The sequence below is a fragment of the Varanus komodoensis genome, unplaced genomic scaffold (genome assembly GCF_004798865.1).
Source record: "Varanus komodoensis strain SLA01 unplaced genomic scaffold, ASM479886v1 scaffold6_2, whole genome shotgun sequence".
NCBI classification, from domain to species: Eukaryota; Metazoa; Chordata; class Lepidosauria; order Squamata; family Varanidae; genus Varanus; species Varanus komodoensis.
In genome coordinates this window covers 6377192-6404959 of record NW_025336346.1, presented here as the reverse complement: position 1 = coordinate 6404959, position 27768 = coordinate 6377192, and the positions used below count along the sequence as shown (strand labels likewise).

The 27768-nt window shown below is 40.9% G+C and overlaps 1 protein-coding gene across 5 annotated transcripts in view; it reads right to left on the bottom strand.

Moving 5' to 3' along the window:
• POC1A (POC1 centriolar protein A) overlaps positions 1-26899 on the bottom strand; it is a 50043-nt gene extending 23144 nt beyond the window's left edge. For 4 of the 5 annotated variants that reach the window (XR_006416699.1, XR_006416698.1, XM_044451309.1 and 1 more), the window contains exons 1-10: positions 26798-26899; positions 24648-24732; positions 23215-23386; positions 21829-22008; positions 20089-20196; positions 19096-19211; positions 17336-17469; positions 12642-12710; positions 9045-9191; positions 1456-1515 (exon numbers count right to left, since the gene is read on the bottom strand). Coding sequence is in view for 2 of the 5 variants with exons in the window: in XM_044451309.1 (XP_044307244.1) it covers positions 1456-1515; positions 9045-9191; positions 12642-12710; positions 17336-17469; positions 19096-19211; positions 20089-20196; positions 21829-22008; positions 23215-23386; positions 24648-24732; positions 26798-26815 (1089 nt within the window). In the remaining 3 variants the exon portion in view is untranslated. Of the gene's footprint in view, positions 1-1082; positions 1266-1455; positions 1516-9044; positions 9192-12641; positions 12711-17335; positions 17470-19095; positions 19212-20088; positions 20197-21828; positions 22009-23214; positions 23387-24647; positions 24733-26797 lie in introns of all 5 variants that reach the window. The other variant, XR_006416700.1, reaches the window with a different exon arrangement.
• Positions 26900-27768: the final 869 nt, after the last annotated feature.

The window sequence follows — 27768 nt, the reverse complement described above, 5'->3', positions numbered from 1 at the left end:
TGATTGCCTATTGAGTCACTCAGCAAGAGCAGGCAAAACACCCACACTGTTCACTCACCACAACCTCGCCACTGGCAACTCTTTCACCAAGGGCACTTTGGAAGGACCATCTCTTGTTCCCTAGCTTTTAGAATTACTATTGTTATAGTTTGGTGCCTCAAAAGTGTGCAACTGGGGCGATGGTGGTGGTGATTTTGTTGGCTTTTTCTCAAGCACACTCTTATGCTTGCCTCATACCTATAGTCATGCTAGGTCAATTTCTTGACCTGTATCAGCTATCCAAGGGAGCAGAGATGTAGAGTAGGTAACATATAAGGAAACTGACAAAACAAGGTTGCATATAAGCTAATTTACACACAGTTGCAAAGGACAGGAGAAGACATAATAGTAAGAGAAAGAAGGAACCCGGTTATACAATTTGGAAGGACAAAAAATAGAGTTGGGGGAGTGAAGGCAAAGGAGCAAATGCACTATAAGTGGGTGGTGGACAATATCTCCACCTTGAAGATGTGATTCCCCTGCATTTTAAGTGCTGAACTGACACATCTTGGTATCTTTCACCCTGTTCAACACTTCCTCAATGCTTTAGTCACTCCCTAAAGGAGATATATTACCTCTCTTGCACACAGGCTTCCCTGGCTCCTTTTTAGAATTCCCTGAAAGTGTTTGTGTCTTGCTTTTATTTAAACTAACAAGCCTGCGTGGAATGAAGTGCATGGAACTTCATGGGGGTAAGTATTGCAGGTGCTGATGCTCCCTTTGCTTCATCCCATTCTGCCACTTCAGTTGTTAAAAAAACCCTGTGAAGTAAATGGCAACAAGCTCTGTTGCTGCAGGTGCACAAATTACCCTTCCATTTACTTCCCAGCTTTCCTTTTCCATTTATTTAAATTGTGCAAATATTCCTGATAGTTAAAAAACAGTCATAAAGGGTGGGTGAAAGGAACAGAGAAAATGGGACACCAGCACCAGCAATGCTTACCCACGGTACCCCTAGAATCCATGCCATGACTGAGTGGAGGACTGAGAGGGAAGGAAGGAGAGAATAAGCCACAGCAACCCTGAATACCTACTGGGCGTACCATAAATTATTCTGCAAATAATCAACCCACTGTGGTTTATTTGCAGGGAGGATTAGTGTGACATGTGAACATGCCCACTGTAAACGCATGCTCAGGATTCCTGGAGAATTGCAGCTCCTGGGTTTCAGTTAATCCTATGTTTGCAGATAGCTGTCTGTCCTTCACCAAACATCTTGACGTTCACTGTGGGCACACACAGTGGACATGTTAATAATAACCGTTCTCGCAGCTCAGACAGTATGCTTTTGTTACCAAAATTGATGACTGATTTCTGAGACAAAGCATTCTGCTGAAATACTCGTGCAGGCTTCCTTCTACTAATTACTATTAAACCACAGAAAAATTCACATAAGAAACCGTATTTGATTTTTACCTTTTCTTGCCTGTACATTCCATGTTTTTGAACCTCACTGCTGATAGCATCCACTGGTTTCTGCAAGCAAACATTCAAACAAGGTTTGTGACATTCTACTTTTTGTACAATTACTCATAAATATTCTCAATAAGATGTTTAAATCAGCTGCATGCCTGTGAAACAGAACACAATCTAAAAAAAAGAAATCCAGATATCCAGTTTGATAGCCTCAGCACTAGGATTCTGCACTACAAGTCCCTTCTCCGGGAACCCTCCATGAAAGAAATTAGGAGAGTAAGTACTTGGAGGAGGGCTTTCTCTGCGGTGGCACCCAACCTATGGAATTCACTCCCCAAAGAGGTCCTCCTGGCACCGTCGTTACTGGTTTTTCGGCGCCAGGTAAAGACCTTTTTATTTAAACATCATTTTAATTGTTAAAATATATGATCTGGCCAGGGCAACTTCCTCTTCCTTCTCTTTCCTCCTCCTATATTCTTTATTTACTTATTTTATACTGTTAATTTTAATTTTATATTATTGTATCTCAGTGTATTTTTTGTATTTCTGTATTTATTGGTAATTTATTATGTTCTATTGTATTTCAATGTATCTTATTGTGTTGTAAGCCGCCCCAAGGCTTCGGCAAGGGGCGGCATAGAAATGTTATAATAATAATAATAATAATAATAATAATTAAAGCTTCCCTGTTCAACATGGTACACTCCAGAGGCAACAGGCTTCAGCTCTGATCAATATCAACTACCATGGCCAATGGTCACAAACCCTGGGAGTTGTGGTCCAAACCTAGACAGTAGCAGGTTCAGAAAGGCTGCCTTAAACGGTACCCTCAGGGAATGAAAAACAGATATTTTGTCATTGATTCTTAGAATTTCAACATAAGCCACTTTTCCTTAAAGTGACTTTCCTAAGTCTTAATGATTTGATCCTGAAGAACCATTTTCCTTGTCTAACTAAAGCTGTGGACAGGGCAGTGGAGGGGAGAATAACAGCAGGGAGTTTAGTAGTGCTTGTTAGGAAGCAGTTGCACTGTGAGTTAAGTGAAAAAATAGCCGGGTGTCTGGCACAACAAGGAAAAGACCTGGCTTTTCTGTAATGGGCAGAAAAAGCTTCCCTCTATTGCTTCTGCTAGTTCCCTACAAACTGTGGCTTCCCCACTGATGGTTCAACTTAATTATTTTCAAACAAGGAAACTGCAGCCTTTAGATCCTCTAAATCAAGGAAATATTCAGATGGATATAAAGACAGCCACCTTGTTCACATGAAACAGCAGCAATCAGTGACAAGTTAATTAACCCATGATTTGTGGGTAATCTATTGAGTGCAAACCACTTCCAGATTGCAGCAACAACCTAAAATGCCCCATTCAAGGTTGTCAGCGTAACAGCCAAACCCAAACACATTGGGTTGTTCATGGGTTAAACAATTCAAAGCCATAGTTTGTGCTTAGTTAATAAATAAATGACCAGGTTCAGATTTTACACTAACAATCTACAAATGAAGCATTCATAGATTGTTGCTGCAAACTGAGATTGATGCAAGAACACTACCCACAAATCATGGGTTAATTATAACTAGCCTATGAGTTGCCACCAAATGCTGACATTATGTGAAAATGGACCCAGTGGTACTTGACTCAGTGGTTATCTAGCTACAGGCAACTAAATTAAATTTAATGTGCATTTTGAGCATGTTTGCATCCAGTGTGCAGAATGCTAAACAGGGACTATTTGGTAAGGGTACTATATAATTACCCTAATGTAGGCATTAAGCCAATTTTAGTTAATTGTTCAAGTGTACAATTTGATCAGCACAAAAGAAAAATGATATCTGACACTACCTATAAATACAGGAAATATTCAAATACCAGAAGAACACAAAAGAATAGGAGAGACAAGCAATTGTTAGTACTATTACTAACAACAAGGAATCAGCATAATGACATTATTTATAGCCTCAGCTAAAATATTTGCTGAAAAGGAAAACTCAGCCTTTACTTGAAAATTCCATTCATCATAGAAACATAAGTCAACAATCATTTCAACAATAACATGTAGCATTTGAGTGTTTAGAGCACTTCACACACATTACAAACTGCTATAATCCTTACAACAACTCTGTAGAATACATATCCTTTGCCTCACATTACAGATGAGGAGGGCTAAGAAATCCCTTAGGGTGACCTAGTAAATTGACGGTAGCACTGAGATTTGAACCATGGGATTCCTAGTTTACAGTTGTTTCTTTTCCACTACAATGGACTTGCTGGACCATTTACTGGTCCATCTGGCTTTTCTCAAGTACTGCCCTACGAAAATTGCTGAAAACACATTAAACAAATCTTGCTTACTGAGTTCTCAGCAGTTTTCTGTTCAGGGGATTTCCAAACATGAAGAAGAATGTTCTGATCACCTTAACAGAGAACAAATTATAGGCCTATCTTCCCACAAATGCTACAGCCACAGTAAAGTTACAGGTACTGTACGAAACAATATGACTTGCCAAATGCATAACATGGTTATGAATTGGTGGGGAGGGAGAGAACAATTAAAATTACAATTTCATTTAACCCCCTTTTAGACTAGCTATTTTAGCATTCAGTAAAAGGCATCTTAGCTCTAGCTGCACACAGAGAGTAAGACTGACATCCAGTGGAATTATGCCTTGGTAGTACAAAGCAGAAGTTGACCAGGACCTTAGAGGCAATTTATTGAGGCATGAGGTTTTGTAGAGAATGGCTTCATTGAATAGATGGCATGCAGTAAAAGACAGATCAATCACATCAAGGTAACCAGTAAATAACACAACTAGACAAGCAATCTATATACCTTTAATGGCTATAAAGAAATCTGAATGCCAATCAAAGCAAAAGCTTCTTTAGGCAATGAACAACAATACACAATCCGGTTTTGATGATGGGAAAACTGCACAGAGCTCTACAAATGTGAAGTCTTATTTTTATTATGTCTTATATGTTATTATAACGTTATTTTACAAATTGTTCAAATTTTGGAGGGGCTAGGATAAAATGCACTTTATATAAATGAATTCATTTGAGCTTGGGGAAGGAAAACTTATGTTTTCCTTGGATTAACCACGAAAATAAAAGAGTACACAGAACAGAAATTCCAAGTAGGGCTTAAAGCGATTCTTGGTATTGCAACATGTTGTTGTGAATTGCCCAATCCAAGAAATGAATGTATTCCAGCTGGTACTCTTCAAGAGTAAGCCGGATCTAGCATTAACCTTCCATGTGGTTTCCACTGAAGGAAGGAAGGAAGGAAGGAAGGAAGGAAGGAAGGAAGGAAGGAAGGAAGGAAGGGGGCGGGCGGGTGGGCATTTCCCTCTTCAACCTGCAGCTCTATGCTCCACTACCCACATTGTGCCAGAGGATGCCCCAGCTCTTCAGTGTAGAACTAAATCCAAAAGAAGGAAAGGATCAGTGAATGTCACCCGACTGTCAGTTATTATATGCAGTCCAGGACCCACTTGGAGGTTGCAATGCTGTGCAAACCTGGCAAGCAAGCATATACTAGGAGCAGTCAACCTTTGGAGAACTTTAAAACAGACCATAGATTGTGCAAGTGTTGTTTATCCCTGCATAATCCATATTTGTCATGTTTGTGCAATATGGCAAGCCCCAAGCCAGCACTGCAGATTCAAAATGGCAGCCACACACACCCTATCCTCACTATGAGTTGGCTGTCAAGTTATGAATGGCTTTGTTAAGTTTAGCTTGTCTTAACTGATTGAACAAGCTAGGAGGTCGAGACGCTTCCAGTCATATTTCTCCAAACCCCACAGTTTTCACTATTAAAAAAGATGCAAAACAGAAAGAAATTTCCACATTTAATGTGAGAAGCGCAGCACTGAGATATACTTAAATAGTTCAATTAAACTGCCTTGACTTCCTTTTCCTGATACTTTAGTAAGACACACATGGGTAACAAACTGAGCAAGCCAATTCTGAAAAGATTATATGGGAAACAAAGCACCAATGTTTTGCCATAGATAATTAATTCTTCTTCCCCAATGCCCCCAATTTGCATTAGCTCATTTGTTTTGCATTCAGCAACATACACACACTACTAAAAAGTGATTAAACCAAAGAAATGGAAATCATATGTTCAAAAGTATAAAGATCCACAGATTGCTCATGATTACTGCTTTTGCTTATTAGTTGTTTTTATGATATAGGTTTAAACATGTTTCTGTTTTTGCAAATGCCACAGAGCTAGGAGACATGAAAAGATATAGAAGAAACAAGAAACAGGAAGAAATGAAAGACATCAGAACTTCCATCCAATCTCCCAGCTGATCAAATCACAGGATTCTTCCACAAGTCTCAAGTTCTGATAAAAATGAGATACAGGCCCAATTATTTCCTGGAAATAACTCTCACTGAATTCAATGCAATCTACATCTGAGTAGATATGCATGGGATTCTGTAGTATCTAAAGATGGACTTGCTTTTTAAGCTGTAGTATATCGCCTCAAACAAAAGCATCAAAGGACACTGCATGCTGCATACCGTTATTTAATTTACTCATAATGGGAGCACAAGCCCCAGGGAAATAATTTATAATACTCCCACGCAAATACAACAGAAAGATGCTGGAACGGGAGAAAAAATGAACCAATGCCAAAATTAGAATGCATTCCTAACTTGAGAACCACGAGGTCAGAAGAAAAAACACATCTGGCATATGAGTAGTTGGGGAAGAATTTGCTTACATAAAGAATAACTGGTGAAAGGAACAAAATGTTATAGTCAGCGACAGAAACAGTCCAAGAGGCTAGTGAAGAAAGTCGACTGTCTTGCATAGCAACCAGAGGACTCATAGCAAGAAACTTGCATGTTCCATCAGTTTCTGACTCATTTGAAATATGCATTCTTGCTGCATTTTTTTATTCGAGAGGAACAATTTTATTTTTCTAATAAAATGTGACAAACCTTTTAATGTAATCTATTTGATAATCCTCTGTACAGAAAGAAAGACACAGAACTCTGTCCAGATGAACGATCCACAGCTATTGCAACCAAGTCTTACAAGCAGAGGAGCTTAAAATTTGTGCCCACTGGAGCTCAGAAGTCTTTCCAGCAATGTTCACACAGATTTTGCTTTTCAAAAAGCGAAAATATAATATTCTTCACAGGCACCCATTCATAGAGAGGGCAGCCTGCACTGGGCTGGCCCTGCGTTCATCCAAGTCAGGCTCAACCCTATCTTCCGCGGGGAAATTTATCACCAACACTTCTACAGTACTTTCTACTGTACAAAATGCTGGATATCATCTTAATTTATCATTGTACCTATTTGGTGTAAGTGTAATGGATAAGAGCCTGTTTCTTAATCAATTCAGCAGCTCCATTTTTATTATTATATTTATATCCCTTTTCCCTTCCAAGGAACTCAACACAACTTACATAATTCTCCTCCTCCTCTCAATCTCCTCCTCAGATCTCCCGAGTTCCAGTGCTGCAGTTCTGTTGCATAGCTCAAGTACACTTTATTATTTTACTGCTTACAGCCCAGTTCCATCTGCTAGAATTGTTAGTATGTGCAGGGCAAAATAACAAACCCTTCTGCCTAACTTTATGTCAAGGTCATATCAAACTCTGTACAGGAAAATCCATGTATGAAGATTAGCAAGTGAGTTTTGCTAAAAGTGCTTAAGTAAGGAAGAGAGCTTACTTGCGCATTTCAGAAACAACAGCATATAAGTTTTCCCTTAGAGATGATATTTGTGTAGGATCATTAGCATCACTTAAATAGCATATGTTACCTGGCTTTAAACACTGAAAGCCTACTATGAACATTTCCCTGACAAAGTTGCAACTGAAATGCAGCAACAGAAAGAATTTTGGATGTCTAGTAGTACACATGCTAGCAATATTTCATCGATCCAAATTAATAGTCAGCAAGGACTTCCACGAAGAGATGTTATGGTTTTTTTATTGCTATGTTTTGTGAGTCTTTGTACTTCAAGCTTAGGGTGCTTCCAAAAGGGGTTTCCTTCTTAACCCATTTTCTTTGGTAAGAAAAAAGATGGAAGAAGTGGTGGGAAAACATGGGAAGCCTACAAATGGAAAATTGCAACATCTACACCCCTGTTAAATTGCTTGAATGAGACAGGGTAATAGCATGATAAAAGTTTCATTTGGAACATCCCTTCAGAGCTGTACCAGAAGGAGCAGCAATACAGCAGAAAAGTATTTTCCTTTCCTATCTGAATAGGTTGCATGATGAAGTGGTCAAAATTCTACCCATAGAAAATTAGTTTTAAAAACCTCTTGTCTAGGCAGAATGCTGAGAGGGGGAGGATCTTACAGGATAGACCAACTACAACAATTTAATACACACGATCAACATAGCCAGTGATGACTTATTTACTCTAAGTAGCTAGCCTCAGACACTCATTTGAATATTTAAACTGCAGTGACCAGTCACTGTGGCTTATCATGTCATGTGAACCCAAAACAAATGGCATATGTGGGAATACAATGACTATTACATAACCTGTGGGATGCTTTACAGTTATGCAAGGGTCATAGAAACTTCACATAAGCTGTCTTTGCCTGGTCTATACAACACAATAAACCACGGTGACTGACTGCTACAGACTCAATGTTCACAAAATGGCCACTGGCACAGACTGAAAGCCACAGCGGGCTACAGTGATCCTGCAAACCAGCCTTCAGTCATTTCTGTAAAATGACTTCTTTGAGAGAGCAGCATTATGCTTTTCTTCTTCATTCCCACAAGTTATATCCTAGACCTACATGGGACAAGACAAAAATGATCAGTAAGGATGCCTACCACTTTTTCTTTGTTTCCAACTTCCTTTCTTGTCTCCATTCTTATCTAATGAGCCATTTGTATTTAAGAGAGTGTTCAGCATTGTAAAACTCCAAATTCTAAAACTGTTGGTCTGTTCTGCCAATTTTTACAAATACTCCATATATTTTTTCTCCAAAAGCAGAATAACATTGAACAACTATGCATTATAATGAAGCATGCGATTTCCTTTGAGGGATAATTGTTAGGCAAGATACACTGTAAACACACTCAGAAGATTGAGCACAGGTCTTACAACATATTGTTGTTCCTTACAAATATTCGGGACACTGTAATAAGACAATAACTTCATAGTACAAAATGGCTTAGAAAAGTAAGAAGAAAGACTACAGAACCTATGTAGTCTTTCTGTAAGGGGAAAATAATGCCCTTAGGCTTTAGCCTCAAAACTATACCTACTAATGTATTAAGCATTGGAGGTGTTTAGTCAACTCAAGAGGGTTTTGCCCTTAAAAGTGACATACAAATATATTAAGTAAAGTTCAAAACAAGTCTAAAAATCTAGGAATACCTACAAATAATCATTTCTAAAAACCAGTATCAGTGGAATACAGATTGTCATAATTTCACTGGGTCTGATTTTCTTTACCATTGACACACATCAGGTAGTTCAAGAAGGATGCAAACGTGGTGAAACAGAAGTCTCAGTTTCTTACTGAAGAAAACTCAAACTGCAAACATTTCATAGTAGTCAGAGCACCTAAATTTCTAGAAAAGGTATCAACTTACCATATTGTTAAAAACACTATTCACACTCGATTTCTGTGTTTTCACTGTATCTCCATAATCAGCACCATTCACATTCATACTACATTTGCGTGTTTTTAGTACATCACTATAATCAGCAGCATCAAAGTTTGTTTTCCATACCATCACCTGCAAAATAAAGCCAATTTGAAACAGTTTGTACTTTGCCAACTATTTTGACAGATGTCTGGAAAAATATTAGGGTTCATGGGATTAATAGAACTTTTATCCAGAATTAAAGAAAAAAATGCCAGAAAATATATTTGCTGGAATACAATGAGGTATTACCCATGCCTCTCAAAGAAAAACCCCACTCAAATACAAAAGTTACACTTAACAGCCTCAATAAGAGTTATAAAATTTCAGCTTCTGAAGAATGGGCTCAGGGAATAGCTTGGAACACATCAAGGTCTCTCAAAGTTAAGCATGGCAGCCACAATGGAAAATGTAAGATAAATTAACTAGCAACATTTTCTAAAATAATCTGCTTTCAAAATTACTACAGCCATGTAGATAAACTTGGGATTATATCTAATTGACCTTCAGTCACAGACTCACCTTCACCCAGCCCCATGTTTATTCATACTCTCTCACACTTACACACAGGAAAGACAAATGAAACCCTTATTGGGTGTGCTCACATGTAATGCTAAACAATGGCATGTAGTTATTGCATAGTATCTCACCTTCTGTCCTCACAAGTAGTTTCCACATGCTTCCATCTGCCCTCCAAATGACAGCATATATCCCATCAGCCCCCATGGCTAGAAATCAATCCCAGGATGCACTTGTTCCTGCCTGCCTCTCCCCCATTGGCCCACAGACTCTCCTGGGCATGTTCTCAGCCACCCACAACTCTTTTTTCCTGCTGCTCCGCAAAGCCACTATCTATTCATAGAGCAGGATTGTTGCTCTGCGGGAGCAACAAAGCAGTCCCCCGCCCCGCCGCCAACTGCTGCCACACTCCATGCTATGCAGGAATAGCCACCTGCACTTCTCCCCCCTCCATCATTACTCATGTACCCAATGCTCTCCCTCTCTTGTGCTGGATTTGCACATTTATTTATTTATTCATAATTTTTGTATACCTTTCACTCAGTCATTTTGGCTCGCCAAAAGGTTTATGTCCAATAAAATCCAAACATAGCACAATATATTAAAACAAAGTGAGAATCAATTAAACATTCCAATTAAGCAATAAGTAAAGCTAAACAAAAAAAAAAACTTAGACGAATTAAACTACAAGATCCCAATAACAGCAAATAAAAACAAGAACCAAAGCAGAAAAGTAAAACAAAGACCTTAATATAGATATTAATGTCATTTTAACATTAAAATGCTGAGTGAATAGAAAAGTTTTGCCTGGCACAAGAATATGAACAGCATTGGCACCAGGCATACTTCTCTAGGAAATAAATTCCATAAAGAAGGTGCCACTGCCAAAAAGGCCCTTCTTTGAGCAGTCGCCCTCGTCACATCTTTTAAAGGCAGCTCCCAGAAAAAGGCCTGATATTAAGGCATGGGTAGGTACATATGGGTGGAGACATTCCTCCAAATAATCAGGTCCTAAGTTTAAGGCTTTATATATTAATACAACCACCTTGAACTGCAATTGGCAGCCAGTGGAGATTGCACAGGACTAGTGATAGTTGATCTTGTCTGTCAGTCCCTGCAAGTAGATGCACTGCTCTATTTTGTACCAATTACAACTTCCGGAGCATTTTCAAGGGCAGCCTCACGTCCAGTGCATTACAGCAGTCAAGCCGAGGTTACCAGGGCAGAGATTACTGTTGCCAGATTCTGCCTGTCCAGATAGGAGCCGAGTTGGTAAATCAAAGTTGATGAAAGGTTTTTCCAGGACTGCCTCTCCCCAGCAGCCCAGCACACAGGGCAGTGCAGGCACTGGTGCCAGTGATGGAGGAAGCATGCTTTGCTGGCCACACTTTTCCCAAGGATGCTTTTCTGGGCATCTGCCTGGGAAAGTATCTCTGCAAGGTGTGAGGTCTGCAAGGACAGCTGGAGACAGAGTGGGGGACACAGACTATTCACCCTGATGGCAATGTCCATGCACTGCTTACACATTCCTTGCCACACAAGTTCACTTGCTCCCAGTGCAAGACAAGCACAGGACTTACCACATCTGAGATGCTGATCCAATCCAGAGCAGCAGCCAGCCAGGAGTGACAGGCATGGCTGTTCTCACAGTTGCTGCTGCTGGAGGTGTTCCCCTTTCTTCCCAGCTGACATGTGCCTCTCTGATGCCCAGCTTCCCTGCTGCTCCACTGTCACAATGCCCTGCCACTCTGCCACAGAGACAGAAATTTGCTGGGGGGGTGCACATCACAGTGGTAGAGCAGCGGGGCATCATGGCAGAAGGGCATCAGAGGCACACCTGCCAGCAGTGAAGCAAGGGAGTGAAAAGATAGCCAGTTAGAACAGTGCTACTAGCATATCAGCATTTGCTAACTGGATCAGACCAATGGAAAATAGAGGCTTGTGGAGACATAGGAACTGTGTAAAAACATGGCAACTAGAGGCACACATTAACAGCAAGTAGTGGTAGAAGCACAGATACAGTAAAGCAGACTGCTGATTCTCCATGGGGTTTCATGGAAACCAAACAAAACACTCTTCACCTCGCTTGCTGAATTCACATGTAACAACAAGCCGTACCTGCACAGTTGGCAGCATGGCTTGTCATTATGTACGAACACACCAATTACCTATAAATGCTAGGAAAACAGAAGGCGACAAAACATAACCACACATACATCTTTCAGGCAGCTATAATTGAAACCTATAAAACATACAAATGGAGTTCTTTCTGCAGCATGGGAGCTCACACTGAGTTATTTAAGCCAGTGAGGCTGCCACACATGCAGCCACCATGTTGAATATGCAAGCCCCGCTCAGAGGTTCTTTTGTCATGAGAGGGTTAAACGACCCCCACATAGCTCTGACATAAGCCCTGGTCTATTTTGGGGGTCTGTGAGGGCTGCCTACCCGTGTACCTTTCTGGACTGTTAAATCAACTGGAGAGTTCCAGGTTCCACTCAGCTGTGATAGCAGATCATTAAGCAGCAGGGCAGGACTTCTCATGCAGTAGTGGTACAACTTGAAGAACAAGCCCATTGGAGCACATTTTTGGTTTTGACATCAAGCTATCGTGTTTCAGCTCTCTCAAACTGCTGCTTTGGTTCTCGTGACAATATAAACTCTATGCCTTGAGCATTTTCATAGAAAGGCAGTCCATATTTTTTTCAAAATCTCATTAAACAGCTTGAAAAAGAAATTCCAATCTTTTGGAGGGCAGAGACAGTTTTGAAAACAGAGGGAACAAAGTAAACAGAAAAACAGCAACACGGCCATTTTCGAGTTGCCACTCTTTCATCTCATTGTCACTATTTTCCTGGATTCAGTTCCATCAGGATTATCTCCATGGGGAGACAATGCAACACCGTCCACAATAAAAGAAGAAATGACAAGAGCTGGGCAACATTACCTGTCAAATACCATCCCACCTCCACACTCGGCATATAGGCAATACACTTATCATCTGAGAGCATGTAAAGTAGCTACCTGCTCATCAAAGCCTCCAGAAGCAAATAAGTCTCCTGCTCTTGAAAAAGAAACACAGGTAGCTGGTCCCTGTAAAGACAAAAGAACAACTGATACAGTAAGACTAAAATATTTGCTGAACAGACTAAAAGCCTGAAGTCTGGTGGGGGAGCTATTTTTTTCCATTAAAATATTTTAGTATTTGATATTTTTATTATATTTATCACTGATTTTTTCATTGTTGTTCTTTGCATTACCTTTATGAGTTACCTTTCAGCTCAACTTGGGTCCCCAAGAAAACTTACAATTAAAACACTGAACAACTTTAAAATTTTATACCCTGCCCTAAGACAGTTAACCTATCAGACTAGTGTTTAGATGCAAGGCTGTGCTACCCAGTTCCAGTACAGACAGCCTTGTGATTCTCCAAAAATATTATCCTTTTTGTTGACTTCCTCTTAATTCCAAGGTACTGCCTGAGAGTTTTAAGATTGTGTGTTATTTTGACAACCTCTGTCTCAAGACTTTATTACTTTGAACCATTCCTGCCTTGGTTTGTAATCTCCTGGTTCCAGACTTTAAGTGCCCTTTAAGTACACTGGCCTTCCATGCCATTGCTGGACTTCATTCTTCTAATAAGCTTCTGCTCACTGCTCCTCTTTTAGGGGGTGGGGGGACTCCAAATAAAATGTTAATTTCTCAGTTTTCAAGACAGGTGATCTGTAAAACATAACTTTAATTTTTCCTATTTTACACACAGTCTATCATTATCATTATCATCATTAACATTTCTAAAGCGTCCATTGCTAAAGCTCTGTGGGCAGTTCACAGCAAGGTACTAGGAAGTGTGTCCTGTCCCTTACGGTCCTGTCAGATCACTGTGACTGGCTGAGCAGGTACTGCCTAAGTGTGAAAAGTTACATTGGGCAGCAACCAGGAAACAATCCTTCTCTGAGGCAGCACTCTCCTAGGGCAATAGTCCCACATTAGAGACATTCAGAAAGAAATGGGACAGCCATCTGAGTGGGATGGTGTAAGCTGGGGTCCTGCAACAGCAGGGGGTTGGAGCCAATGGCCTTCATGGCCCCTTGTAACTCTACCATTCTATGATTCTCTTGATTCTCCTTGAATTCAGGTAGGTGCTAATGTTGTTTATCTTTCAGCAAAAGTTATGGATGTACCCAGACCATGGCTGATGCTTTATTCCACTAAAAGGTAAAACTTGCCCTGGATTGCACTAAATTGTAGTATTTTAATGTGTTGTTTTATTATTCTGATGTATGTTTTTGCATACCACCTTGGGATTTTTATGAAAGGTGGTTTAGATGTTCTTAAAAAAAATGTAAAAAATTTTTTAATACAAACACCACATCAGAAGGATTGTTTTGCATCAATCTGCTCTGTCCTCTGTCCACCTCCCTTAAGATAGTCCAAATGTTATTGTTTTATGGCTTTATTTAATACACCACTTGAAAAGGGTTTGCCTAAAAAGGCAGTAATGAAAATATTTAAAAATAATAAAACTGTACTCATTCATTCCAACTGTGGGCATTATTCATCCTAGTTCATCACTTGGAACAAGATCTCATTTGCAGTCAATATATTTTACATTCCTGCGTTACTCTGTTCAACAGTAGTTGTGACGATAATGATGTCTGTGTCATGGGGAGAGTGATCTTGCAACCCCCTGAGAGAACATCCCAGGGCCCACGGGTTATTTCAGAGTCCCCCTCCTGTGCATGTACACAGTCCTATGACCTTGGGAAAGAAATCTTGAAGTTTAGTCTGTTCTCTCACCCACTTGCTACTGCTGCAGAAAGAACTGTGTAGAGGAAGTGTACTTTCCAAGGCTACTCTTCATGGGAAGGAAAAGAACAGAGCATTTCAGTGTGTGGGAGGAAAATAAGTTTGGATCTGCAGAATCCTACGGCCACTCAAGTCCCAGCAATATGACTCCTTTAGATGAAGTTAGAGGTCTACCAAGAGGGGAAAGCATTGCAAAAAAGGACAAAGAGGTGAAAACTGCCTCCACTGCTCTACCCACCCTGTTGCCAGCTTGGCATGGCAAAGGGATACTCAGAAATCTCTCAGGTCAAAAGGTTTAATCTAACCGGCAGCAATGCACCCTAAGCCTAAGTACCCAGTGAACTGTTTAAGAATGACTTCTATCCCAGTAACTACTTCACACTATGGGGCTCATTTATTAAATAGAAAAAGTGTTTTTCGGGGGGGGGGGGAACTTTGCAAACGGCCTATAAAATTTGGAGAAGTATAAATGTATCAATAGTATATATACGTTTGCACAAGTTTAATGATTTTGTTGTGGAACATCCTGTTTCTGTACAAGTGAATGTATTCACTCAAAGTTTTGTTTGTATTTCAAGGAGAGCGCAGTCTATAAACGGAGACACTCAAGATGCAATCACAGCATACAAATTTTGCAGCTGTCCATGTCAGCTGAGAGTTAAACTTCTCTTCCTTAACAATCCTTCTGCTATGAAGAATAAGCACCACTATAATTAAAGACAGCAATGTAAGCTTGGCAGTCTTCCTCATGTAAACTAGAACTAATCAGTTGGTAATGAATTCCTGGTACATCAATAGTTACGTCAAAGCATATCTAAGGAATCCAAGGCTTTTCGCATGAGTAATTATCCCAAAGCACCACTCAACTGTCAGAATAAGAACCAAATCTTAACTGGACAGTGTTTTCAGCACAAAAATGTTAATTATTAAAAAATTAACAAGGTGACTGATAATTGCTGCAGAACTGACACTTGATTTAGAAATGCTTACATCCTTAACACTGTTTTAACTATAGCCACAAACAACAAATATTTAGCTACAATTTTGAAAATCCTTCAAATGGTACATCACCTTAGCAAATCTCTGTCGGTTGGTATAACAAACAGTATACATATATGAGCATCAGGATACTGCAGTTAGTCATAATAAAAAGCGTATTTAGTTTTCGACAGGAATTGGATGATGATATAGTTCAGCAGTTTCCTGGCCACCCTAATTCCTCCTTGTTAGCTTACAGAAGGAAAGGGAAAATAATGGTTTTATTTATGAGTTGTTTTCATCAAAGTTGTATTCTAGTAGAGCTGACTTTTATCCCCATGGGTGTGAGGGGGTGCCTGCGTACCTGCCATTTGCTACCTATCTTCTTTCTGTGCACTCTTATTTCCTATTACCTTCCATGATATTCCCCCGCCCCAAGTCCCCAGTTGTTCTGCCGTCCTCCTCCCCCATGCTGCTTTGACTCCTCCACCCCGTCACTCCACTCTGCTCAAGCTTATCAAGGCCAGGCAGCAGCACCTCTCCTTGTATCCATTTTGCTTTCAGGTTTACCAGGCAACACTTCAAAGCAGCCTGCCACCTCCTCCTTTCTCAGCAATACCTGTAGGCCCTCATGGGACCCAGAGGCACATGGTGACGAGGGACAGGGCTGCCTCAATCATGGTACCCTTGATAAAATCCTTTCCCAAGAAACTTGCGCTAATCCTCCTTCCTTCCTTTTTGGAAAGCCATTACCTTTTACTTACCCAGGCACCCCAGCATGCTTGTGTTCCAATGGGACTGTTTGAATGACACAAAAGCCCAATAGCAGGTTAAATAACAGAAGGATATAGCACATGCTGTTGCCATTTTCAATGAGGCATCCACACAAGTGTGGTGTATTGTGAGCACCCAGCAAGCATAAGATGGGTGAAGGTTAAACTACCCTCTCTGATGCTGGGTTCATACAACATGGCAACCCCTGAGAAGACTTGGATTTGTAACTGACCCCTGCACACATGGTGGCTTCTCCAAATCCAATCTCTGTCTGTTACTGGAGTTTTTTTACTCTTCTGATTTCATGCCTGTTACTTCAGATTGTAGATTTTGCTTTGTTTCATTTATTCTCTTTGCTTGTATTAATGTGTTTACCATCTTGGGAGACTTCCACTGAAGGAAACTCTATCAATCCTCTAATAAAATAAAAACTGTTTGTGCAATCCTTCTAAAGGGCTGCGGGAGACCCAAAAGTGAAGAAACCACCTTCTCCAAACCCCTGCTGGGCACAGAGCAGCAGAACAGAAAGAAAGAGACATACTGTTTTTCTTTTTGTCCCTTTTAGTTCTCTCCTCTTTTCTTTTATGATTTCTCTTCTGCTTGTTGCATTGGGGACAAAATGGTGTACACCACCAGCTCCAGGAATAGCATATCTTGCCCCAGTTCTAGGACAGTCTAGAAATATAGGAAGGCTCAGGATACTGTGGACCAATGCCTTGACTGATCCTCTAAATATGCTCAGGGAATTTTTGATCCACTGACATTGCAGCACTGCCATCAAGGGAAGCGAGGGAGAGAGTCTTTCCACAGCAACTAGGAGGGAAATTGCACAGCAGGATCCCCCCTCCAATATCTGACTTCTCTATCCATCCCCAGCATGATATCCAACACATCTTATCACTGCTGGTTATTGTCCCAAGGGTCACAGGATTGTAAGCTTATTTCATGCATGATGTTTTAAAGACTCTCCACATTTTTTTAAAGGGAAAAAAGTCATGAAGTTTCAAAATGGCATCTTTCTTTCATGCAACTGCACCCATATAAATAAATCAATATACAAGCTGTACAGTACACCAATTTTCTTATGAAATGCAAACACAGAGGTTTAAAAGGTCTATGCCAGCCCAGTGCTTGCTTTTTAAAGCAATTCTCTTTACCTGGTGGCCATGAAGTGTATAGAGCAGTCTTCCTTCCAGTAAATCCAGTATTTTTAGAGTTGAATCATTGGAGGCAGTAATGAGGTAGTTTCCAGAGGAGTGAAAAGACAAGCAGTTCACAGAAGCACTGTGTACTACAAAAAACAACAACACAAAAGGAAACATACTTTGTGAACACAGATATGAATAAAAGGATACAACACAAAATAAAAAGGCACAAGATCTCCAAGGCACAAACCCATCCTAAAACAGAATGGTTAAAAGACCGTTTTTCTGTTCACTACAGTCACAAGATAGCAATTTGAGTTTTTCAAGCAGCTCAGACTTGATGTTCTACATAAAACACAGCAACAAATGATAACGGATGTACCAATTAAAGGCACCTGCCTCAGAGATTCCCAATGCCTGTCATCAACGTAATTTAAAAGCAAAACAAATACAAACACAAAGTTAATAAATCAAGCTCTAATTATTTGTTTTTGGTTAAGTGACACACAAATAATCAAAAGCCACACACAGCATACCCTTTAGTTTTTGACAAGAATATAAGCAGTAAAATAATAGAATCAGGTTTAGCAGTAATACTACCCTGCAACCCTTCTGTTCAATAGGTTGCATTTATGCTATCCTGTATTTCCCTCTTCCTCCTCCTGCAGCCTTTCATGATTGTTTTCTTCCTTGCTCACTGTCCCTATCATGACACCATGTATTTGTGCTGACGTTAGAGAAAGCTCAGGAAGCCTTGAGCCGTAAAGGGAAACTTAGAAATGCTGATTGAATGTTTATGACCAACATTGATTATATTAAACTGTGAAAAATTACAAACTTCAAAAATTAAACTGCAAAAGCCTTGATTTTGAATAGCACTTTTGGCTTTTGAATAGCACTCCACTGGGGCAGAGCAGTTGAACAATTCTGAACTCTTTTGATGGAAACAGGAAAAAACAAGCACACTGGCTGCTTATAATCTGCAAAATACTTTTGGACCGAGCAACCTAAAGCAATTTTTAAAATAATGTGATGCCCCAAACATAATTTATTTTTATGAATTCCTTTCAGCTGCACTATTCCTTTACATGAGTTTTGCATGGTTTGTTACTGTATCAGACAGAGGATGCCATTCCATGTGGTTGCCTCTAACTCTCTAAACTTTGAGGGTTATAGTTATCCAATGGAATGCGGAAGCTAGGATCACCACCATGCTCCCCTCACCCACTCTTCAAAACATTTAGACAGCCAATTTTGGCCACCTAACTGTTTTCCCCCTACTTCATGAGGACAGGCCAAAGCCAGGATTTTTTGGTGGACCATGATGTCTCACTCCTTCCCTCCGAGTTGTCTGCAAAAAGGTTTTGCAGCCAACATGGAGAGGACTAAGCCAAAAGCAGAGAGAGGGTCCTCCAGGGACAGAATCCCAGCTCTAGCCTGTTCTATGCTCCCTAAGACAATACTGAGAGGTGATAGGATTGTGCCCAAAGAAACCCTGATGCAGTATTAAAAACAAATGTCTGCAACAGAAACTAAGCCATCTGTGCATCATGATGTAATCATGAAACAAGATTTCCTAAAAATCATTTTATTTGTGGCTGTACTTATTTTTAATGTTATTTTCTTATATAAAAGTGACTCTAAACCAAAGTTTTCTTACAGCTAGGTGCAGTTGTGGGAGGATGCAAATTATTCCCTATTAAGTTTTCAATTCTGCTTGAGAATCCAGCTCTACAGTTAACAGAGTAAGACTCTGAAAAGGTGCTGCTTACCTTGATAATGCTGCAGAAGCCTATTCATCCTAACGTCCCATACTTTCACTGTGTTGTCTGTGCCAGCTGCAGCAATACATGTACCACTTGGGTGAAAGTCTACATGAGGTACAAACCTGCAAAGATTAAAAAGCAAAACTGAATCTCTTCTGTTTCAGAGAATGTAAAATCTAGCCATACAATCAACAAGTGAAAATACTAGTTTTGCTAGCAATACAAAATACTAGTTTGAAATGTAAGAAATCCAAAGATGCTCTTAAATGCATTCTGTTGGTTTGTACTACTATCTCAGACTAAGTTTTCTTAAAATGAAAAATGGATATTAAAGTTTTCTACAGGCCAATCTCACATGGGAAGACTTTCTCCAGCATGACAATAGCCTTATTTCTATGCAAGAAGTAAGGAAATCCACAGGTGGCAGGACTGCAAGCTCTCTGCCTCAGTTTAGGGATTGAAAAAACAGCCACTAACCTCCTTGGGGGCAGGCATAAGCAGCCCTGAAGAATACTGCTCACCCCGGGGAGGCACTGACCTCTCCGCACTGTCATAACATTGCATCTTCCTAAAGGGCATGTCTTCCTTTCCTTCATGCAAAAGGCAACCAGAGAAGACCTGAGCAGTTAGTACTTATTGTACTGAGCGCATCCTTCCACTTGGGGACCATGCTCTTACTCCCTACACTTTATCTTCTCAACAATGCTGTGAGATAGCTTAGCTGGAAACTCAGCGACTGGCCCACAATCATTCACACAGCCTCCAAGCTGAAAGGGACTCAAGACGAGCCTTACGTTGCCACAGTGGAACCAAAGAGCCTGACAGCAGATCTAGAGGCACTAAGGCAAGGTTACATTTGGGCTTTAGAGTGGATTATAAATCATACATAATGCTATACATGACTCTTAAAAACAAAAGATCAAAATAGGAACAGTCTTCATACACTTTTCAAAAACAGGACCAGCCCCTGAAGACCCAAGGAACTGCTCTGATACTTGCCCACCATGCTCACAGAAAGAATGTACACATTCTCTGCTTGCTTTATCCCAAAGTTTGACAGTTTTGTCATCACTAGATGATACAATCAATCTTCCATCAGGAGAAAATCTAAAAGAAAGAAATCTGTTAAAGCGAATGCATAAGCCAGAGGCAACAGAAGTGAGATCTGGTTTCTATACTACTTCAGAAATAGAGAGCTAATGAGACCCTTGCACAGAACTAATAGGCTTACAGAAATCAAACTGTACTTCCCCCTTTGGGAAGCTCCCTCAACATTACTTTACTAACTCTAACCAAAGTCAGGACAATGGATTTCTCCATTCACACTTCTTATGACATGCAGCAGAAGTAACATTATAAATATATATAAACTAGAAAAGTCTACCTTTTATTAGAAAGAAATCTGTGAAGTATTGGATTAAGGTGTATGTACAATGCATTACAGAATTATTCAAACACCTGGATCTTGGATCCATCCCAACCAACACTGAGCCTTCTAGAAGCAGGTGTATTTAATCTGAAATCATGTGGCACTGGAATTGCACCCAGATGGACTCCATTCAACTTCTTACATTATGTGACTTCTGGAAGCAGTGGGCTACAGCAGAACCTTTTCAGGCATGTCACAGCAATGGGGGGAAAGTGGGGGACTTCTGCAACCTACAAGTGCCAGTTTGTTTTTGCTTGCTTCAATTTTGTGCCACAATAACAATATTTTGCAGTTTTAAAGTGCTTAGTATCTTATGTATATGAAGTGGCAATGTCAATTACATTAATTTCAGTTCCAGGTTGTAACACAATAAAATGTGGAAAGGTTGGGGTGGTGGTGGTGAATAATTCTTCATGGCATCATAGAAGAGATAAATCCATTATTTATTTTCATAAATATATATTTTCATTTTCTCCAATATCTCCCTCATTTTGTTATCTAAAATTCAATTACCTTTGATATTAACCATGATGATAAGGAAGCATTTTAAGGGTTTATTCAGAAGTCCTACTGAATTAAATAGGATTTTCAGCACACCTATGGCCACTAGACAGAGTCTAGACACTGATAGGATTATTCAGAGTCTCATCTCTAAGCTTGGAAACTTGCTCTGAGGTCAGAATTGGGACTCTGAACTCAGATAAACCCTCCTCTGCCCTTACAGAAAGAACTGAATTGGTTGTGACTGTGAGGATGCAAGAGCAACCTTGGAGGCAAAAGATTTGTGAGTGGGAAGGAGTCAGGGAAGAGAGAAGACAGACAACACCAGAATACTCAATATTCCCTGTATTGCCTTCTCTCCTCAATCACTGGATCAAAACACTTAGATAATCAAAATCAGCCATCTAACTGTTTTACCTAGGAGAAAACCTGAGGCAACCTTTTAAAAGATTGACCAACTTTATACAAATCACACCACATCCACATGCGTTTCAGGTGCCAATTCAAGTGAAACATGCAAAATACTGCAATATACAAAATTTGCAGACTTTTATTTATCTTGTGCAAAGTTATGCAAATTGCACAAATAGCATCACTTGCAAAAATTTCCTTAGCTTTTTTTTTAATATATAAACCACAATCTATCTTAGAGACAGAAGTTCATCAGCAGGAACCTGACTTGGCCAAGTTTGGATCGTTGGATTGGAAGTGGGCAGGTAGTCTGTTGTGCTCAAAAGACCTGAACTTCCCGGTATAGTTTAACCCTATTTCTCCACAACAGTGTCATGCAGACAAACAGTTTTACTTACTTAGCACAGCGAACCCAGTTTATGTGCTGATTAAGTGAGAATAAGAATTTTTGCCTGTGGACAGCCCATACTTTAATGGTTTTGTCATCAGATGCTGTTACCAGTGATTGGCCATCACTAGAAAAGTGAACACTTCTGACGGTTGCTGTATGAGCCTTGAATGCAGTCGATTCGCCCTTGCTACATTTAGAAAAGAAAGCATGAAGAAAACCAAGACCTTGAATTTCAAACAGCTTATAGAACTTTTCCTACAGGTTTCTAATATATAAATTTACATTAAGGGGAAGTCTTAACTGTATGCAATATGCGAAGCACAGTACTGAAAGAAATTGTTCTACTTAAATTCAGTTACTGGAACAGCTCCTAACTTCAGACAACTTACGCAAGGAATGTTTGAAGTAGGCAAGTCAAAACAGTACAAAAAAGAACATGCAAGTACATCACATTAAATGTCATACTGTGAAAAGGAAAATGGCATATAAACATGAGAGGCAAGTTGAGAGCCAGAAAAGCTTTATGGACATCCAGTGAGAAATTTACATTTAATTATATCTGTATAACACTTCACCTTAGTATTTTCTTGCACAATACATTATAAATATTTTTTATGTTCTTGTGTATAACTCAACTGTTTACATGAAACTAAAAACTGCCAAACTAGGAATTATTTCCAAGCATGAGCCTATTCCTGAAAAACTGAACACCCAAGCCATCATTGTTCCCACCCAGAAATGTACCCTATGAGGTCATTCCAAGATTCAACATGAGATATGATAAATTAATAGTTCCTTCTTATTTAGGCAAGAAAGAAATACTGCAACAGTATATGACCACTACCACTAGTCAGTATTGTTCTGGTCTTCAACTCATGTTCCCTATCAATCCAGTAAAAACTAGTTTTGCAAGACTACTCCCTATGTGAAAGGCGCTCGCTCGCTCTCGCTCTCGCTCTCGCTCTCGCTCTCTCTCTCTCTCTCTCACACACACACACACACACACACACACACACAGAGCATCTCAGGGCACTATCCTAAGCCCAAGAAAAAAGTACTACAACTTACAGAATGCCCCACCCAGCATGGCAAATGCAGGGATGTTGGAAGCTATAGGAACTTTCAATGTCTATCATGCATACAGTTGCACTAACTAATTTTTCTCTAGTTGAAGTGACACAGAGGTTTTGGCTTTGCTATCTTTTTAAATATTCCTGCTTTATGCCCTTTTTTAAAGGCAAAGTATGTCAGTGATAACTGCTTCCAAGGAAAAATAATTTCTGCCCCCGATGTTAATAAGCTGCCACCTTCACCTTTATTGAACTTGCTTTTTAAAAAATCCCAAGAAACCACATACACAACATAAGACGGGAGGGAACCTGTATATACTTACACACTAGGCACCCACAAGCGAACTGTTTTGTCTCTAGAGCCAGAAGCAATCAGATGGCCAGATGGTGAAAAATGAACACACATTACTGCATCCTTGTGACCCATAAAGCGATAGGCTCTCATCTGAGGTTTCATACTCCAAATCATCAAACACGAATCCATAGACCCACTAACTAGATTAGATAAAAGAAGATGCTCACCATCTTTTAAAAATTACACTGGAAACAGATCACACACATGGTCAGCAGAAATATCAATAGCCTTTTGAAAGAACACAATATTCACTAATCACAGAACTCAAAGCAAGCATACATCCTAATTTAGCCCCTGGCAATAGCAGGGGTTTTGGAGTTCCTTCTTAAAAATAGACAGCAAAGCAAATTGGAAGAATTATAAATATCCAAGTTGCTCCACAACTAAACTTGTATTTCCCAATGTTCAGTTTAAAATCCCTTTTCCTCAGCCTAAACCTATTACTGTTTTTTTTTCTTTTCTTCGGGGAGCTGGTACAAATGCCTTTTTATCACAGCATTAGTTTTATGTTTTTGTAAAAACACTTTCTTTCCTTCAGATTTGTCTAATTCTAATACTCTTTTGTTATGTTTCTGTTGATATCCTCTAAATTCTCTACTGTTTGTAGCTATGTTTTTTTAGAATGCAATCCTATGCATGTTTAAACAGAAAGAAAGTCCTACATTTCCAAGTATTTTCCAACTAGCATGGCTGTGCTTCTGTAAGACCATGCAGGAGATTTTCTGCATTCTTCTTAGGTATTAACTAAAACTAGGGGAAGTACAACAGGAAGAAAACTGATGCATTCAAAATATGGTGCTCGAAAATAGCTTTGCTATCCTAGACTGACAGAAAAACAAACAAGTGGGTCCCAGATCAAATCAAGCCGGAGCTTTCCTCAGAAGCAAAAATGACAAAACTGAGGCTGACATACTTCTCACATCATGAGAAGACAAGAATCACAGGAGAAGATAATCATGCTAAGGAAAGTCAAAGACAGAAAAAGAAAAGAAAAATGAAATATGAGAAGATTTCAATCTGAAAAGGAAGCAACAGCCTTGAATTTAGAAGAGCTGAGCAGGACTGTCACGGACAAGATGCTTTGCAGGGCTTTCTTTCATGGGTTGCCATAAGGCAGACATGACTTGATAGCAAACAAAAATAACAACTAAAGTACTCTAGCTAAAAGCCCAAACCATATACTCCATAGGCATAAATTGCCCAAATATGGTTTGACTTCTAGTTAAGAGTACATGCAGCACTCTTTATATAGCTGGGTATGTTCATGGGCTTTTAAAGGTGTACCACTTACTTTAGGGAATTAAAATTGTAACATATTTTGAATTATTCAGAGACAACTTTCCAAAGGTTTTTTACATGAAAGAGTGAACTGAGGAGAATAATGCTCTGTTAGTAACTTACCTAGCTGTTTTTTATTTAGACTGAAATCCACACTAGTTACTGCATCTCGGTGGCCTTTGAAATGCCTCTCCAATGTTGGATCTTCCTATAAAAGGGGGAAAAATCAAGTTGGACTAAATCTTGGTATGGGTAAAACACTTCTGAAGCAACACGCATACTTGGGCTTTGGATGATGCACACTTGTCATAATACATCTCATTTTTATTGTGATGTGTTAGTGTTTCATTTTGTAAGCCACTTCAAGGGATTCAGCTAAAGAGAGGCTAATACGGCTTTGCCCGTAAGCAGTTGGGACACATACATACAATAAGGGATTCCATTCCATGCAGGCAATTAAGTGGAGGCCAGAACGATCTGTCCCCTCACTGTTAGCACACACACTTGCCTGCACAGAATCCCTCATTGCTTGCTAGCTGGGACACAACAGGAGTTATAGGCCCTTTTCTATATAAATTTGCATAGGATTGTGCCTTAAAAGGATATTTCAAAGACAAATTTAATAGGTAGGAGGAATCCTATCGCTCCTAGACTGGGAGCCCATAGGGAACTCATACAATACTTAATTTGGGAACCCATGGGTTATTTTGGATTCTCAGATCTGAGATCAGAAACAGAGCTCTGACCTCAGGGCTGGGAATCCATGCCTCACCCCTTGACCCGCACCTAACCAACTGCCTCTATGAAGTGAGGAACTTGATCTCAGAGACCAGGAAAGAGGGTACTATGGTAGGGACATTCTGGTGGGAGAAAAATATATCCTGTATCCTCTGCAGACTCATCCCGTCCCCCTCTGAAATGCCCTAGCTAGACAGCCAAAAACAGCCACTGGGCAAAAATGTGTTGCCTCCGCTGCTCCTCCCACTCTGCAGTGGATGATTCTCATTTTTCTCAATTGGACTGTGCCCTAAGTGTTACACTTTACAAACATAGTCGTGCTTAGAGCTGACCCACTGAGCTCAACAGGCCAACTTAGTAATTTCTACCTTAAGTTCCATTGTCTCCAATAGGATAAGTCTGGGTTCAAGCCAGTGTCATTAAGCACTTAAGCAGCCTTCCCCAGCCTAGTGCTCTCCAGATGTTTTGGGCACCAGCTCCCATCAGCTCCAGCCAGCAAGGCCATCAACAGAGTAACTTCCCCACTGTGGCCAGGCTGGAGGATGTTATGAGGAATCACTATCAGTGCATTCAATCCCTGAAAGCCAACCACCCCTATAAAACACACAGGAAACAGATGACTTCTTTTATGAGATACTGTTCCCTGAGTTTTTAGTCTCACACAAGAGAAATCCTGCTGGATCAGACCAAGGGTCCATTTATACTCTAGCATTCTGTTCCTACCAGCTACCTGTGGGGAAACCCACCCACTGGAGATGTGAAGAAATTTCTACTTCAGCATCTATTTCTACAATTTTCTACTTCAGCATCAAGCCATCTGGATTAGGGGGTGCCAAAAAATTCAAAAAAATAAAATATATGGAGCTGTTCCAGATTGCATTGGTTTCAGAGAGGCCACCCTACCAAACATTTATAGGGGAAGCACATTCAAAGGTAGTCCGGGCACCCTACTTTTCTACAGTCGTATATAAGGAGAAATTTCAGCAGGCGTCCATCCCATCTCCCATCCCCGTAAATAGTGACGTGACAGGCGGGAATTCAACAGGTAAAGCAAAAGACTTAAGGATTCAGCAAAGAACACTTCACCTATTACATCCCTGCAGCTGTTAGTGGCAAAAGGGGAAAACAGCACACGACTATTTCTACACAAAGTGTCATCTGTTCTTTTTTGCATCAAGCACTTAAGCCCTCCGTGCCATTTTAAGATTATTAGGCCGCGGGGCTTTTTGACATCACGCCCGGCAACACCTTCTCCCCCGCTACCTCCATTTTACACCCGGTGTGAGGAAGAGGAGCGCTAACTTCTAGCGCGATGAAGCGTCTCTCTTCATCTCCCTCCCCCGCCCCTTCCTGGCTACCGACCGCCTCGGTCTGCGAAGGACAACGCAGAAGGCGCCTGAACGAGGAAAGCTCGCAGGGCCCGGCCGCCAAGTCCCCGGGCCCAGCGCTCCCCGCCCAAACGCCGCCCCCTCCCCACGGCCTCTGGCCGAGCCGGCCGAGCTCGCGCGGGCCCAGCAGCCCAGTCCTGCCCTCACCAAGCAGGCGAACGCCATGGCGCCGCGCGAGCCGAGGCGGAACCCGGAGGCGTCACGGAAGTTGCCGCCGGAGCGATTCGGTTTGCCCGCTCCCCCGGCCGCCTTGGCAACGGCGTCCGGCGCGTCACGGGAGGCGGGAAAGCGAGGGGGCCGTCCTGAGGGCGGCGCTATCAGGCCGCGCTTTTCGCCGGGGAGGCCGTTGGGGACGCAGCGCCCTGCTGCGGGCGGCCGAGCCTTCCCGAGGAGGAGGTGGGGGACTTCTGGCTGGGGCAGTTCCTAGGAAACGCGTGAGGAGCCGTGGCCCCCTCCAGATGAGGTGGACTCCAGCTCCGTCATCCCTAGCCAAGAGGGCAGTGGGGAGGAAACCTGGACGTCGGAGTCCTCCAACAGCCTCCAAGACCTCAGGTTTTCACCCCCGTTGGAAAACAACAGCCGGTGGTGAAACCATTCCTGAAGTTTGCGAGATGTGTATATTTCCCCTTCCTGTGGGGCTCCGAATTGCAACTTTTCGGAGAGCTGCTACATAAGAATGCACCCCCCCCCAAAAAAGGAAGCGCATTGCCAAAAAAAAAAAAAACCACTCTGCATAGTTTTTACATATGCAAAGTTAGATGTGCATATTATCATTTAGCTTAAAATACATTTCACTGTAGTGTGAAGGACTATGAGCAAGTAACTTGCGTGCCTGCATTTTCAGCCTGCTGTTCAGTTTCTAACAGCTGATGGCAACCATTCTTATCACTCTTTAAACTGGAACTGGACAGTCCTCAAATAGAAGATGCCTTCAAACAGGATGGACCTGTATAAAAAGGGATACATGGCCACAGTGCTTTTTTTGTACAAAAAAAAAAAAAAAAGTGCCGGAACTCGCGTCCCCGCCGGCAGTAAGCACACACACCAATCCCAAGCCGAGCAGCGGAGCAGCGTCCCAAGTAGCTATCTCTCACTATCAGATAGCGGACACCATAGCA